The 16825-nt window shown below is 38.1% G+C and overlaps 1 protein-coding gene across 2 annotated transcripts in view; it reads left to right on the top strand.

Moving 5' to 3' along the window:
* Positions 1–16825, top strand: part of Tdrd1 (tudor domain containing 1) — a 42758-nt gene that overhangs the window by 310 nt on the left and 25623 nt on the right. For both annotated transcript variants that reach the window (XM_074078257.1, XM_074078256.1), the window contains exons 2-10: positions 6695–7022; positions 9017–9075; positions 11375–11516; positions 12908–13013; positions 13918–13981; positions 14978–15082; positions 15299–15481; positions 15924–16067; positions 16481–16652. In XM_074078257.1, coding sequence (XP_073934358.1) covers positions 6725–7022; positions 9017–9075; positions 11375–11516; positions 12908–13013; positions 13918–13981; positions 14978–15082; positions 15299–15481; positions 15924–16067; positions 16481–16652 — 1273 coding nt within the window. In that variant the 5' untranslated portion in view covers positions 6695–6724. The remainder of the gene's footprint in view (positions 1–6694; positions 7023–9016; positions 9076–11374; positions 11517–12907; positions 13014–13917; positions 13982–14977; positions 15083–15298; positions 15482–15923; positions 16068–16480; positions 16653–16825) is intronic.

Here is a 16825-nt window from a genome sequence, read left to right as displayed (position 1 = left end):
TCTAGGGTAGGAGGTTAGGGGTGTGGGACAGAATCTGTGTTGGTTGGAGGAGTGCAAGGCTGCGAATTGGTGTGTGAGCAAGCAGGAGCCTTGCAGTGAGTTTGAAAATAGTTAACCCTTCCAGGCATGAGTTCCCAAAATGTTAACGTACCCTTCTCTCTACATGAAACAAGTTTGCGGATTCAGTGCTTGCGTTTTAACTCAAAGCTAGAGTGCAAACAGTATTGATATGCGATCTTTTACCTGAACACCTCCCACCTCCTATTGGAGAGGAAGGTGCATCATGACTCTAGTTTGTTTAAGGGGTGTTAATAGCTTGACTGTAGTGTACCAATCGCTTTTCCTGGCACTTGGTTTTCTAGGGCCCCTGCTATAAATATGCTTGCCCTGTTGGGTCTCTGGAGTTAGAGCAGATGCCTTTAGTTCCTTTAGTGAGACACCAAGAGTATTGTGTACAAAATTGCAAGTGTATGGGGTGACCTGGATTTTCTTCTCAACTGGGTAACATGCTGGGATTGCACAGGGTGGGTGGGACTTTCTATTTAGAAATAGACTTTAATCTTCAGGTTAGTTCCATTATTTCCTCATGAGAAGAAGAAATTTTGTATGTGGGAGTTGGTATAAGTAAAGGGTTAGGAGTGTAGCTCAGTGGTAGATGCTTGTCTACCATGGGAGAGGCCCCCAGCATGAGGAAGGGGGTTTAGGAATAACACAGCCACCATACTAGGTGACTAGGTACAGTCCCTCATTTAAGCCCATGATTAGGACTTACTAGGAAGTCACTGTCCACATTATGCAGTCATTGAATCCTAGAAAGATGAAGCACAGTAGCATCTTTAAATGAGGAAGGTGGGCCTTGGATCTGAGGTCAGTGCTCATGCTCTACTGAACCTTTGAGTTTTGCTGCATTCACACAGTGTTCCCTTTGGGTAGAATGGCTCTCTTTGAATGTGTGATGTTACCAGGAAAGCAAAAGCATTGCAGCCAAGTAGCTCTCTGTGCACTTTTCTTAAAAGAATTAACTCACTGGGGGGGTTATTTTAGGGTTTGGTCTCCCGATGGGAAAAGTGTAACCTAGGATGCTCTCAGCAGCATGTGGGAATCATAGAAAGTATGATTCTAAGGGAATTAAAAGAGGGGCCCTGCCTTTAGGAAGCCTCACTTGTTGGGGTCAAAGCAGAAGCACAAAACCAAGATCCTTTTAACAAAGAAATTTGGGAACCCTTCAAAGTAACTCCTGTGTTAGCTAAGAAAACATAACATTACTATGAATTGTAGGATGATTAAGTTCATTTTTTACTAGCTGCCAATAGCATAAAAAGTAGCGGGTTTTAAATGGGGGAAACTGCATGCTTTAAAGCTAGGTGAGAGCTGGTCATGGTGGCATCCAGTTAGTATTCCCAGTTAGTGGGGAGGCAGAGGTAGGAAGGTCCATTTGAAGCCATCTGGGCAAAAGCGTGAGACTATCAGAAAGCAAAAGGACTTGTGTCATGGCTCCAGTAATAGAGCATTTACTGTTCCCAGTACTGCTAAAGCCAGACAAACCTGGGTGAGATTAGGCCAGGAGGTATCATGAGCTTGCAGCAACATCTCTTCACCTGTCTATATTAGACGTCTACAGGCTGAGGTTGGGACTCCTAGTAGTGCACCATAGGGACAGCACACTGGTGATTCACGTTTGCCTGGTGATTGACACAGGATGAAGCTAAGTAGGTATAAATGCAGCCTTACAGGTGTTATGTTGTTTTTGTGGGACAGGGGTTTGAACTCAGGGCTTCGTGCTTGCAAAGCAGGTGCTCTACTGCTTGAGCCACACCTCCAGTCCATTTTGCTCTGGTTATGGGATCTCATAAACAATTTGCCTGGCCTAACCTTGAACCACAATCCTCCTGACCTCATCCTCCCAAGTAGCTAGGATTATAGGCATGAGTCACTGGCTCCTAGCTTTACAGGTGGTTTTTAATGTTAAAATTTGTCTTAAAAGCCAATTTTGTGTCTCAGCAGTAGTGGTTACACGCAAATCTATATGTGTGTATAAATTTATAGACCAGTAAATCAAAAGGAAAAAGTCAATTTAATGATATAGTTAAATTTTATAAGATTAGTAAAATTAAATTCCGAAAGATTTTCGGTGTCTGAGAGTTTTATTTGGATTCACAGCAGTGACCAGATGCTCCAAAAGCTAACAACACGAATAGACATTTCAGTGTTCCAAGTTAGAGATAGCGTGGTTCTCCTGCTTCCCTGCTCTCAGGCCATCTGAAATCATGCTCAATTGGGAGAGTCAGGTTTTATGAGGGTCTCTGATTAGGCAGAGAAAGCCTAGAACTGGAAGGAATCTGGAAGGTGTTACATGAGCCACGTGAAAGACCTGGGGAGAGGGGTTGTCAAGGCTTCCTCAGATGTTTGAAAAGTTGAGGTCATAGGCAGCAGAGGAAGAGTAAGTCAGTTGGGAAGAGAACCATTTATTTAAAAAAAAAAAAAAAGTACTGCACCCATTAACTGACCCCAAATAAAAGAAAGTGGGAAGCTTCTGGTCCTAGAACAGGTCTAGATGTGTATTTGCTCTGGGAATTGTAATGAAAATTCCTGAAAAGAGCAAAATAGTGAGGTATCCTTCAAATAGTCCACGCCACGTGGCTCTTCTTTTAAGCCTAAATCCTCTTCGTTTGCTGCTTAAACTTCATAGTGAGTCTAAGCAATATTATTGCTTCTACAGTCAGATATATTTGCAAGTTTTGGATTTTGGAAGAGTTGATTCACAGCATGAAGTTTACTGTAAACCTCAGTAAATCGGGTCATTTAGGACAGCTAAGTGAGTTTCATTTTTCCCACCCAGATGGTCATGAAAGCAGTGCGATAGTGTGTGTAAAATAGTTTTTAATCTTAGCATATCTTTTGAACACCTCATCGTACAAAGCACCATGCTGGATGCTGTAGGAAACCACAGGTTTTTGTTTGTTTTTAATGAGACATGGTTCCCTCACTCAAGCAAGTTAAAAAGCTTGGAAGACAGACTTGTTTGTAGGTAACTGTAATACACAGGGGAGAGCAGTTGTGCATGGATTAACTGGCAGCCTTAGTAGTAAGAACAGTTTCTTGAAAACTTGAATCTGGGGCTCCCTGCAGCATGTTGACACCAGTTTCACTAGGTGTCCTGAGAAAATGATGACTATATCCTAATTTTATGGTTTAAATATTGCTGTGATCCCTTTGCTTGGGTTAGAATTAAGTAAACACATTTTGGGAAGGGGGTTTAAGTTACTATTGAATTATACCTCAAGCTTTAAAATATTTTTTTTCTAAAAGCAGTTCATCCTTAGACATGCGAAAAGAACAATGAAACAGATTCATCAGTCCACCTACCTCAGAACACTCATTGTTGTTTAAAACTTAATGAATTTCGTCCATTTTTAACATGGAATTCTTTTTTGCTGGTATGTTGAATAGACAGGTTTTTTTCCTGATTTTTCCACTTGCATCCTAACAAACGTTTTCTCATGTATTTGGAAATTACTGTTCTGTCTACTGCATTTATCACAGTTAACTTGCCTGCTTTTTGCCATTTTAAATGCACATTTATGCATACAGGGTTTTTTAGGATTTAGGATTATTTTTTAATGGGGCGTTTTCTAGAAGTGGAGTTACCAAGTGAAGAGCTAGGAATAGTTTTTAAGACCTCCCCACCCCATACATATCCAAATTGCTTCCCAGAAAAAGCAATTTGGATATTCCCTTCAGCAACGAGGGGCCTTCTTAATTGCACCCATTTTAGGTAGAGAATATGTATTATTGTGTTTCTTTCAATTTGAATATTTGATGAGGTTGACTGCCTTCCCCTTGAGTTTACCAGCTAATCTTCATCCTTTCTGCATGCTGTTTATGCCATTTGCTTATTTTTTTATTGGTACGTGTATCAGTTGAGCTGCAAATGGCAGAAAACCCGTGGCCTTGTTCGTTGGTGCCACAGCACGTTAGTGCATAGGCACGGGTCTTGATGGCTCAGGCGTTCTGCAGGGGATGCGGTGCTCATTTTCTGCTCCAGTATTCTGAGTGTGCTTATTGAGTCCCCGTTAAAAGGTGAGTGGAATGTGTTGTAGAAGACAGGAGTAAAGGACCTTGCCAGCCAAATCTGTCCCTGTTCATCAGCAATGAGCTAAAGCTTTCTCTGAAGTCCACTCAGAACTCTGTTGTCACTCAGTGCTGTCACTAAATGTAAGTAGGTGGGCAGTCATGGTGTCTGCTACAGTATCTTGATACTTATCCTGTTTTTGAAAAGTTACCAAATTTGTTATCTCTGTGATGATACCTATTTCCTGGTCTGTTTTTTTGGTAAGTTTTTAATTGGTCATGTTATGCTTGCTGTCATTCCTTTTGTGACATTTTCCCACTTTTAAACAACAGAAGCAAAAACCCTTCTCTCAGACGCGTGCATATTGTGAAGTGTGGATATGGGCTGTGTGATACTAGGGTTTTTTCTCTTGGAGTTGATGTGGTCCAGTGTGTGCTCAGAGTTGGAGAGGTGAATACTGTTGGTTATATCGGCCCCTGTTAGATGAAATTTATTGTGTTCTGAATTATTCTTTATCACTGCTTGTTTTCTCTCTGACCAGAGGTGTTTAAGGCAGATGTGTCCTTATCATTTTGGATTGAATTTCTCCCCCAGGATTTTTGCTTACTACATCTCAAAGCAACTTTAAAGCAAGTAGTCAGAGATTCTGGGCTACTCTGGTCTTTCCTTAGTGGATTTCTTTTATTAGTGTAAAGTAATCTTTGTCTCAATATTTTTTATCTTGAGTTCTATTTTATCTGCTGTTAATAACAACATTAACATTCTGCCTTTATTTTGGTTATTTGCATATCACACATTTCAGTCTCTGTTTTCAACCTTACTGTATAAATTTGGTTTTATGTGTGCCTATTGTGTATGACATCTAGCTGGATGTTTTTCACCCTGGGTCTGTCTCTCCTTCCCTTTTCTATTATTTTGTTTTGTTTTGTTTTTATTTTGGTGAGACTGGGGTTTGAACACAGGGCTTTGTGCCTACAAAGTAGGAGCTACGCCTCCTCCTCCCCTTTTCTAATTGAGGCTAATCCATTGATACTTACATTGCTTGGTGTGGTCCTGTCATCTTACTCATGCTTTCTGCTTGCCAGATGCTTGGAGGTTTTTTTTTTTTTTCCTTCCTGTTTGGCTAAGTGTTTTCTTCTGTTTTAATTCTATGCATTGTTTCTGTTCTTCTAGTAGTTACTCTTAATATTTTAAGTCAACTTCTTTATATTTCTTGTACAGAGTCTAGAGGACTTCACTGTTCACATACCCCTCTATCACCAGTTTCTCTTGGAGGGGAAAGTTTTTTCTTTTGTAATTTGACCTGTTGCTGTCATTGCATCCAGTATTATGGTTCTCAATCTTTTCCTCCAATTTAAGCAGGCTTGTAGGTACAGGTGTACTTTCTTTGGTAGCTGCAGGGTCTCCCACCATAGCTGCACACTGAAGGTCTTGCTGTTAGGAATCTTCCCTAGGATCTGAGAGCACCCTGTCTTTGAGTGTTCCGATAATTTCCTTTTACATTTTCATTGTCTTTTATACATTGTCATTGGAGTAGGCTAGACCTAATTTAAAACAGAAATAAGATGAGCACTTTAGGACACCAAGAGGGAAGATTTTTCTGCTATTTGTTCAATACTATATTAAACAGCATTTAAATATTTATTAGTTTGAACATTCCATGATCTTTTTCTTCCCCTTTGAAATTTTTAGACTAGAAAGAAGTTTTGCATTCAGTTTACAGACAAAACTGGTAACTGCTTCAAGAAGTTGTTTGTCCACTTCAGGTGCTTCCCCTGAACAGAACACTTAACATTCTTTGAGGAAAGGAAAAGGGCAAGCCAGCATCATTTCTGATGAGAGGTTTCTCTGAGGCACTTTGCTGCAAATTAAACATGAAAAGCTTGCAATAGGCCTGTAACTTATTTTCAGAGAAAGGTGCACGTAGTAGGTCTTTGAAAGAAGTAGATACATGTCACAATTTGTGGAATTTCAGCTGGAGACTATCAATGCAGGGTGCCTGGGAAAACCAGAGGGAATGGGGGTCAGCTGAGACCAGTGGGGCCAGATGATCAGGCAGGTGGGAGAGCAGGGCATTTTGGGTACTTAGTGGTTCAGGAAAACCAGGGAATAGGAGTCACCTGAGAGGAGTTGAGAACAATGCTTAGATGATCAGGTAGGTGGGAGAGCAGGGCGTTCTGGGTAGTCAGTGGTTCATCATATTAGAGGGCTTGGTGTAGCATGAAGCAGGAGAGAGTAGAGGAAAAGGGAGAAAGGTAGGTGATGACCAGATTTAAGCAATGGACTCTGTTGTATTTCACCAGTAAGGTAAAGATGAAAGTCCTTTTCTTTCCGGTGCTTTAGAAGCTTTTAAAAAGTGAGGAATGGTGTGGAAGTTTGAGATGACTCTTCTCATGTCTTTCGAGTGGTCTTCTGTTGAATTTTGTTGACCTTGGAGTTTATACGTACCCATAGACAGCTGTTCTTGTGTCTTATAGGCTAGGTTTTGATGTCAACGTTAAGCCAGCTTTGGAATTGTTTATTGGAATTACCTGTTACATAAATACTTGAAATAATTCATATAGGGCTGTAGTTCTAATTTTGTATTTAAAAATTGTCTCTTAAATATATTTCTTTCCTTAGACTTCACTGAATGTTAAATTACTGCCTAATATGTCAAGAAATAATTCGGAAGCAACTACTTGTAAGATGACAGAGCCATTTAACTTTGAGAAAAAAGAAGGCAAGCTTCCAGCGCATGAGTCTATAAGAAGTCCTGGAGCACACCATAACCATCCTAACTTCAGGTTAAAAAGCCCAGAGAACGGAAATAAAAAGGACAATTTTTTGCTTTGTGAGCAAACCAAACAGTATTTAGCTAGTCAGGAAGATAGCTCAGTATCTCCAAACCCTTCTGGTATCAGTGGAGAAGTGGTTGCATCCAAAGGAGAGAGGAAGGCATTGTCAACAGGTGAGTGACAACCACGGGGTTACTGATTCTTGATTCCAGCGGTGTCGGACTTATCACCAGTGAGATAATCAAACAGACAATGAGTACTGTAGAGTATTTGCATTTGGTTATTGGCTTAGAAGGAAAAACAAATACCAAGTAGCTATTTCTGGCTTGATTGATCTCAGAAAGGATTCCTCAGGAGAGAGTGACTACTGTGAGCGTCCTTCTCTTCAATCAGCTGTAGTAGCGTTGTAGAAAGGAAGCACGTGGGCTTTTTGTGGCTGTTCCAGAGGCTGACTGTATTTTTAATAAAACTACCGTGCAAATTTTATGCAAATAATAGCTCTCAATGGTATTTTAAAGATATTAGTTAAGCAGATCCATGTGATTTGTTTTTTATTAGTCCTTTTGTCTTTATTCTCAAAACCTGATTTTAAAGGAGGGTGGGACCTGGTGGAATTTAGCCTCGGATGTATATGAGATGAGCTCTTTTAACACTGTTGATGTAATTCTCAGAACGTGATCCTTAGACAGCTAGTGTTCCTCACGGGGTCAAAACCATTTTTGTAAAGACATTAAAACATTGTTTGCTTTTTTTTTTTTTTTTTTTGGAATGTCGACTTTCCACTAATGGTACAAAGCAAGGGTGGTGAACTGCATTAGCCTCATAGCCCAGCTTAAGGCCAGGGCATCAACCCCAGACCAGTGATCATCAGTTTTTCATTTTCATGCACTTAAAGTTAAAAACCAGAAATGCCAATTTCACTTAAAAATATTCCTGATGAAACAATAAAAATTATTGTTTAACGTTGACTCTTGTGTACAGGTGTTTTTAGTTCTTTAATGAAGAATCACTTCTAATATCTGAAGTATAAAAGCACATGTGTGGGATGTGAGCTGAAAAGGAACTTTTTTCTTAGAACATCCTTTTTACTTGAAAAGAATACCAAATTTTGTTTAGACCTAAATATTTGTCAAGCTTTTTCTCCAATTAAAGGGAGCTTGTCACTTGAAGGACAATAGCTGACCGTATTTTGTTGCCAGTGATAAAGTTCAAACTTTTAAGCAAACTAGAATTTAAGAAACTCGTGTCTGCCACTTTTAAGGTTAAGAGAGTCCCAGTGCATAAAGACTTTTATGTCAAGATGCATGGTGATTTTAATACATAAATTTTGATGTATAATGAAATGTGTCAACATCTTACAACTCTGCATAACTCAGTGATCCTGTCTTTTCCTGGTTAACCCATTTGGGTGCAGGATAAATTAGTGGATTCTAATATAACAGTATGAAAAGTTTATTCATACAGTTTTAGAGTTCATGTTGCCACTAATACGTTAATTACTTCTTGAGTTTTGGTGTGACGTTAAAGAAATATCTGCAATTACCTGAGAAGGCCATTAAACACTTTTTACAACTACCTCTCTGAGGCCAGATTTTCTTGATACTCCAAGAAATGGCAGACTGATGCAAAGGCATACGTATGGATCCATATGTCTACATTAAAGAGATGTGCAAACATATAAAACTTTTCTCATTATTTTGTTTTGAAAAGTAGCTTTCTAAAGAAATATGTCGACATAGAATGCATTTATTTTTAAATGAATAAAAATTTTTATTTTAATTTCCAAGTATTGACAGCTATAAGCCATGTAAACAAAAACTCTTTAGGGTCCTTAATATTATGATTATAAAGGGGGTTCTCAGTTCAAAAAAGTTTGAGAATTGCTGCCTTGCCAAGTAGAGAAACACAGTGAGAGCAGCAATATCGAGAAAATTTCAACCTAGGCACAGAAGTGCATGCCTTTAATCCCGGCATTCAGTAAGATGTGACTTTGAGGCCATCCTGGGCATTCTTATAAACAGTTTTCCACATAGTCCTTGTTTTCAATTAGGAAAAATAGGATGTATCTTATTTATGATGTAGCTCTGAGGCCATTATGGAACTATATACTATTTTATATTATGAAAAATATTTGGCTTCTATTACAAATTATGTTTTTCCTTTCTAGGAAATACAGTGTCAGCCTTAAGTCTTGGAAATAATTCACCACCCAAAGAAATAAAAACTGTAAGTTATTTTTTTCTATTTTGCACTTTAGGTAAAAGATTCTAGTATTTTTGTATTCATAAAAAAAGTATTTGATTTGTATGTATCATTTGAGGTTAAATATCCTTGTCTTTAAACTAGTACCTGTGTTTTAAAAAAAAAAATTTGGGGAAATTGTAAATTTACTTGCAGTCGTTAGTAGAGAGATCTTGTGTAGCCTTCTCCAGCTTTCCTCAGTGGTGACATGCTGCAGAACTCCAGTACTGGATCACAGCTGGGGCATTTTCATTATTAAAATAGTACCTGATGTGCCTTTTTATGGCCACATCCACCTCCCTCTGCCCCCTCCACACACTCCTTGATCCCTGGCAACCACTAATATCTATCTCAGTATTTCTACAATATTGTGATTTCAAAAGACAAGTAGTTTATTTTGGCCAGCAGTTTTGAAGGTCCCAGTCCATGGTCAATTAGCCCCGTTGATTTGGGGCTATAGAAAGGCAGGAATGCATGGTGGAACCTCTCACCTCATGGTCAGGAACTGAAAGAGAGGAAAGGGTGGGAGCCCACAGTCCCCCCAAGGACATTCACCAACCCAGGGTCTTCTCACTACTCCCCACATCCCAGAGTTCCACCACCGCACAGCAGCACCACCCTGGTGACCAAGCCTTTAGCACATGGATTTTGAGGGACATCAAGGTCCAAACTGTAGCAAGTAAGAGATTAGATTATTGATTTGAGACTTTTCCTCTTTTCTACTTAAAGCATTGTTTTCCTTCCACCTGTGTCCCACAAATTTTGTTATCTTGTATTATCATTTTTCAGTTCAACATATCTTTTATTTAACTTGGAATTTCTTCTTTGACCCATGCATTTAGAAGTGTTAATTTTAGTTTCCAAGTGCTTGGAGATTGTCTATTATCTTTCGGCTATTTATTTCTAGTTCAGGTCTATTTTCTATTGTGGTCAGAGAAAACCTCTATATGAGTTCACAACTATTTTTCTTATTTTAAATTTTTTCATTAGGATATATTCATTATATGGGGGAGGGGATTTGTAGTGACAATTCCAGTCAGACTTATATTGTACATTATTTACATTTCCCTCATCTCTCCCCATCAGCCCCCCTCCCTACCCTATTTAAAGCAATTGCAAGAGGTTTTTTAGTTCTGTTTCATATAGGTGTATGAAGTCCATCAACCATATACTATCATCTTAATCTCCTTCCTTCACCCTCCACTGCCTATTTTACAGTCCTGATTAATGTTTGAGTTGACATTCAATGGGGTGTCTCAGTGTATGCCCACTGTGGGTGTGCTTTACTTTGGTTTCTTCAGTTTTTGGTTTCTCTGTGCTTGGGATTGAAGCCAGGACCTCATGGGTGCTAAGCACATGCTCTGCCACTGAGCTGTGCCAAGTGTCTTGTGTCTGTTTTATAGCTTTGGTTATAGATCTGGTACATGTTCTATTGGCTCAGATGATCTACACATACCTGATAGATCCTGGTGATTAATGCTGATGTTGGTTCTCTATTCTTTGCCATTTCTGTCTAGTTATGCCAATTGCTGAGAGCAGAATTGACTCTAATTAGAGATTGCCTTATTTTTCTTTTCAGTTCAGTTTTGTTTCACATTTTAGAGCTCTATTTGCTACATACACGTGTAGGATTGCTATGTCTTCTGATTGACCTTCTGTGATAATATCCCTGTCTAGTCATTTTCTTTCTTCTGTAATCTTTGTTATTAACATGGCTTCCCGATTTAACTAACATTTATGAGATACTTCCCCATCTTGTCACTTCCAGTATGTTTACATTGTTATATTTGAAAATAATTTCTTGTAGGTAGGATATAGTTAGGTAACATCTTTTAATCCACTTGGCCAGTGTCTTTTAATTAGCGTATTTAGACCATTTACATTTAATGTAATTACAGTTGGAGGCTTAAGTCTGCCATTGTATTTTGCTTAATCTGTTTTTCTTGCCGCCTTGTGGGTTACTTGAACACTTTTTCGTAATTGCATTTTGATTTACCTGCACTGTTTTTTCAGTACCCATCTTTCTCAGTGGTTGCTATGAATTTTACATTACATATGCAAACTTACCATATCATAACTTTATCAATTTCAGTATGGTGAAGACACTCTTTCCTCCTTTTATGAGTCTTTGCTTGTTTTTATATGTGAGTTTAAGAGTTTAGTTGTACATTCGGGAGGAATAGGGAAAAGTATCTACCTTACCAAAAGAGGAAGTTCTAAATTCAGCATTTACGAGAAGTTATTACCAAGTTCTAATACTGCTGTTCTTTGTTTTTAATTGAAGCCCAGCAATAATGTATCTCCTGCAAAGTCAAAACAATCACACAAGTTGATTGAAAATTCCTTGTCCATAAGTAATCCGGCACTCTTCAACTCCTTAGGACCTACTTTTCGGTCAACAACTTGCCATCGATGTGGTCTATTTGGTAAGCATATTGCTCTTAGATGTCTAATGGATTTTGCTTTTACTCATTTGAAAAATATTTGTATTATGGCAAAATTTAAATATGTGGAGTATAAACAGAATAGTATACATATGTCCTATATACCTATGTATCTTTAGTAGCTCTCAGCCTCCTACTGTTGGTCTTCATCTATACTTTCTTATTCTGTTTCCTCATTTGAGTATCATTTTTTAGGTAAATCTTATACATGCACTGAAATACAGAAACCAATAGCCCCATCAAGAGCTTCAGAAAGTTCTTTCATGTCCTTTCCCCATCAAGACCCGTCCACCCAGGCAACTACTGTTCTCCTTTTTTCACTATAACTTTGGCTATAATAGACTTTCATTTAAATGGAGTCATTTAGTACAGGCTCTTTGCAAAAATCTTATTTACTCATTTAGAATTTTTGAGATAACCCATCTTGTTGCATGTATCATTAGCTATTTTTGTTGTTGCTGAGTAATATTCCCTTGGATCATATCACAACATTTTAAATTTATTGACAGATAAAATAATATGTATTTGTCATGTACAACATGTTTTCACACATCTTGTTTATTCTGTTGAACAGTTTGGTTGTGTCCAGCTTTGGGCTGTTAATATTTTCATGTCTTTGGGTGCACACATGTTTCCATTTATCTCAAGTGTCCACCTGGGAGCAGATCTGAGTCAAGGATTGATATGTGTTTAACTTTGTAAAAAGCTGTTAAACCATTTTCCAAGGTAGTTGCCTCTTTTTTACATGTCCATTAATAATGCATTCTGCTTGCTCAATATCCTTGTCAGCATTTGGTGTATTAGTCTTTTAATGATTTCCCTTCTCATGGGTGTGTGTTGTTTTAATTTGCAGTTCCCTCACAATCAATCATTTTGACCACTTTTTTCCATATGCTTGCTGATTATTTGATATTTAATGTTTTAATTTTTTTCAATTTCTTTTAAGCTTAGTGCATTCAAAACCAACTTTTTTTTTTTTGAGCTTTTTTTCCTCTTTCCTTTTCCTTCCCTTTCTTTCCTTTCTGGTATGATTCTGTCATTCATTCCCATTGAATGACACATGGGAAGCCATTTAATCTGCTTGCACAAGTGTTTTCATTACAACCAAGTGTACTCGTTTTGTAATGTGTGCTCTAGGCTCTATTTTAGGAAAGTCAGTTACATCTCCAAGTCAGACCCTCCTGTCATCATCATCTTTGCAGTCCTTTTTCTCTGCATTTTAAGAGAGCTTTAAAAGTTCAAGCCTAGTAACTCACAGTTCTCTGTACATAGCCTTCTTGAGATGATTAGCAGAACCCTTGCTCTGCCCACTCTCTGGCAGTGTTTTGACCTCAGAGTGCACAATAGGTGACGTTGTGGGCTGCATTCCACAGGGTCCCTGAGGTGTTCTCAGTGCAAGCAGACGTACTATTGCTCCACGGCATGTCAGAGGAGAGACTGGTCTGCCCATAGCATCGTGTGCAAGCCTGTTCAGAAAAAGTAAGTGTTCATGTTGTGTTTGTTCATCAGGAAATAGTGAAAAAAGTTTCTGATAGAGGATTTAATCAGTTGAGCAGGCCAGAAATGTGTAGGAGTTGTGACTTTCTACTTGTTTATCGAGGGATAACAAGTGTACTAATCTGAAGTAAATAGCTTAACAAATTTAGTTTCATAACTGCAATTTCATTAGAAAGTACACACTAAAATTTAGAACCTTCAGTGACTTTTAATGACTAGAGCTTTAGAATTCCTTAGTTTCTAATCGGGTGTGCTTTCCCAAGTTTTTTTTGTGGGGGGGGGGCGGTGGGACTGGGGTTTGAAATCAGAGCTTCACACTTGCAAGACAGGTGCTTTACTGCTTGAGCCATACCGCCAGTCCTTTTTAAAAAATTTTTTTGTTGTTGTTGGGATTGGGATTTTGAACTCGGGGCTTCACACTTGGAAAACAATTACACAGCAAAGCAGATGCTTTGCCACTTCAGCCATACCTGCAGTCTGCCTTCCTGAAGTTTAACAAGTTATAACTCTCACAGTGCCTCTTGAGTTGTGATTTTAAAATGCATAAATCTTAGTTTCCTGGCATTTAACAGTTTGTAAAAGTTTTTCACATATCTAATTTGATCTTCAACACTGTAGGTATCATAGGGGTTGTCTCCATATTACAGATCCGAATGCACAATTGTGACTGCTCCATTTTGGTGGCTTTTTGAGCAAGCACACCAAGGAGGCTCAGGTGGACATGGCACAGGCAGCACTGGACTTTGCTTTGTGACCACTGTGATGCTCTCAGACTGTTGTGCTTTTTATAGATTGTTTTCATTGAGAATTTAACATATTTTTTGAGGTTTGTGACCCTACTCTTACCTCTGTAGTATAAATGTTATAATCAGTTGCTTTATTTCAGTTTGCACAAACTTGAGGATAATAAATCAACTTTTGAAACAAAGAATGTTGAAGTGAAAAATGAGGTATGATATTCTTTCTTTAGAGTAAAGTTGAAATATTTTGGACTTAGTTCTGCATTTCACCAGTGTTTATTTTTGAACAAAATGTTCTCATTATACACTACACGCTAGTGATGGGGTTTGATGTCTTTTGGGCAATCTTTGAGAGTTACTCATTTTCAGTGTTTTTCCTAAGAGTTATTGGGATGTCTATGTCTCTGGTAAAATCAGTTGGTCTCCCAGAAGAGCCCCTTTTTTATAGGCCCCAGCATAGACGGGTTCTCCTGCTCTGTACACTGCAGTCTGTAAGGCCTTGCTTCCTAGCTGAGGAGCAGTGGTTGTTTTGTTTTTGTTAATAGCGCTCTTCCATTTGGAGAACTATGATCTAAGTCATTTGCAATTTGAAATTTTTCTGATTGTGTTACACTCAGATTTGTAGAGATTATCTTTCTGTAGCTTTTCCTAGTTTCTACTTAAAAAAAAAAAATTGAAGTCTTTTTTTTTTTTTTTTTTTTGTAGTACTGGGCTTGAACACAGGGCTTATACCTTGAGCCACTCCAACCACATCAGTCTTTTTTTTTTTGGTGATGGGTTTATTTTTTTTGAGATAGGGTCTCACAAACTATTTGCCCAAGCTGTCTTTGAATCGCAATCCTCCTAATCTCTGCCTCCTGAGTAGCTAGGATTGTAGATGTGAGCCACTGATGCCCAGCTCAAATGTTTATTCTTACAAAAACATTAACAAATGCACATTTAAAGTTTCAGATGTTAAATGGATAATTCCCTGCTAGTTTTTAAACTCAACATTATGTTCTGTCATAGCCTCATTCTTGGGGGAGCCTCAATAATATGCACACTGCCTGTGGACAGTGGCTTTCAGAAACTCAGAGGCCTTCCCTATCCCTGTGTTCTCTTAAGTCTAAATAATCAGGCTTTTGTGACCATGACTCCAGCAACTAGTGACACAGTACTATTGAAATATGTGCTTATGAGTAACTCCTTATATGTTTTTCAAACCAGAGTGACTGTCCACTTGGGATTACTAAAGAAAGAGCCATTGGTGCTGAGAAAATAATGTTTTCTGATTTGAAAAGTCTACAACTCAAGAAAACCATGGAAATAAAGGTATTTTTTTAGCTGTCAAAGAACTATAAATTCTTATGTCCTAATTTCCTATTTTTAATTGAGCTTTTTACAAGGTAAATACAGAATATATCTGATAAAATTAATAAAGATTGCAAAAACTGTCCAAAACCTACTTGTATCTTAATTTCAAAGCCTTAAGAAGTTAATATTTGTTTTTGTTCCTAGTGAATTATTTATCTTTTCTGTCTTTGAAAGGCTACAGTTACTGAATTCAAACACCCAGGTGACTTTTATGTCCAGTTATATTCTTCAGAAGTTTTAGAATACATGAACCAACTTTCTGAAAACTTAAAAGAAACATATGCAAACATGGTGCATGAAGATGATTATATTCCTGTTAAGGGGGAAGTTTGTGTTGCCAAGTACACTGTTGATCAGGTAACCCCTGCTGAAATGAATTGCTTAACAAAATGTTTTAACTTATCTTGGTCTGTCAACACCAGAGCTTTTAATGATGCATGGAGTGGCTTGCAGGCAGATTCGGGTCACAATCCTGTCTCATCTTCAGTATTCCACACCCTTGCCCTGTCTTCCTGTTCATTGGTTCCTGTGTGCCTGTTTATAGACTGATTACTGATCTTAGAGTTAGTATTTATTTGTGTAGCTGAGGCAGTAGTGTGTAATAGTCTGCTGGGCTGGAACAGCTTTTGAATATTTTTGCACAGTAAGGTGTCTTAACCAGGTAACTTTAGAGATTTCTTACCCAGATTTTTACAGAACAGGAGCCCTCTTTCATTTACCTAGTCTGTATACCAGTTAAGGAGTTCTTTAAGTTTGTAAAGTGTTGTTTTGAAACAATGCCACCATTTTTCCCTTCCAGACCTGGAACAGAGCAGTAATACAGGATGTTGATGTGCTGCAGAAGAAGGTACAAGTCTTGTATATTGATTATGGAAATGAAGAAGTAATTCCACTAGACAGAATTCATCAACTACACAGAAACATTGGCTTGTTTCCTCCTTGTGTAAGTTCTCTTTCTGGATTCTTGACAGTATCCCCAGTGAGCTGTTTTAATGTTTTGATGGGATCAGTGTTTGCTTCTGGTTGGGCAGCCATGGGCTGGCCAACTTACTTAGTGAAGTAGTGTCTCAGATGAGAAACTAACATTTTTAGTTACATCTTGTTAACCTCTTTAAAAATAATCATTCCTATATTAATTACATTATTGGAAAGTAGACAGAATTTATGTATTATTGAGATATGATTTTTATCTTTGTATGATTTTTCTTGAACTTCAGGTACTGTAGAATTATCAAGAGAAATAACTAATTACACCTCAAGTTGTTTATCTGGTTACTACTTGAAGACTTGATAAGTAATTAGAAAATTTATTTTTAAATACTGATTCTTTTCAGTAACTTGCACAAAATCTTTCAGGCCGTAAAGTGCTTTGTGGCTGGCGTTATCCCAGCAGAGGGCGATTGGAGTAATGATTGTATCATAACTATTAAATCACTGTTAATGGAGCAGTACTGCTCTATAAAGATTATCGACGTCTTAGATGAGAAAGTGCTTACCTGTGCGGTAGATGTTAAGCTGCAAAGTTCAGGTAAGATCTGAGTCTTTTTTTTTTTTTTCTTTTGAATCTGTTGTTTAGTTCTCACCTGTTACTCAGAAGAAATAGAAACACAGAGGTGAGGTCAATTACACTTCTGTCTGGAGTCATTCAGAATGTAACTGACAATAGGGCCTTGACTGGCAGTTACAAAATGTGAGGCACAT

The sequence above is a fragment of the Castor canadensis genome, chromosome 7, assembly GCF_047511655.1.
Source record: "Castor canadensis chromosome 7, mCasCan1.hap1v2, whole genome shotgun sequence".
NCBI lineage: Eukaryota > Metazoa > Chordata > Mammalia > Rodentia > Castoridae > Castor > Castor canadensis.
Note: the sequence above shows the minus strand (reverse complement) of the source record. Positions and strands in the feature narration are given on the sequence as shown.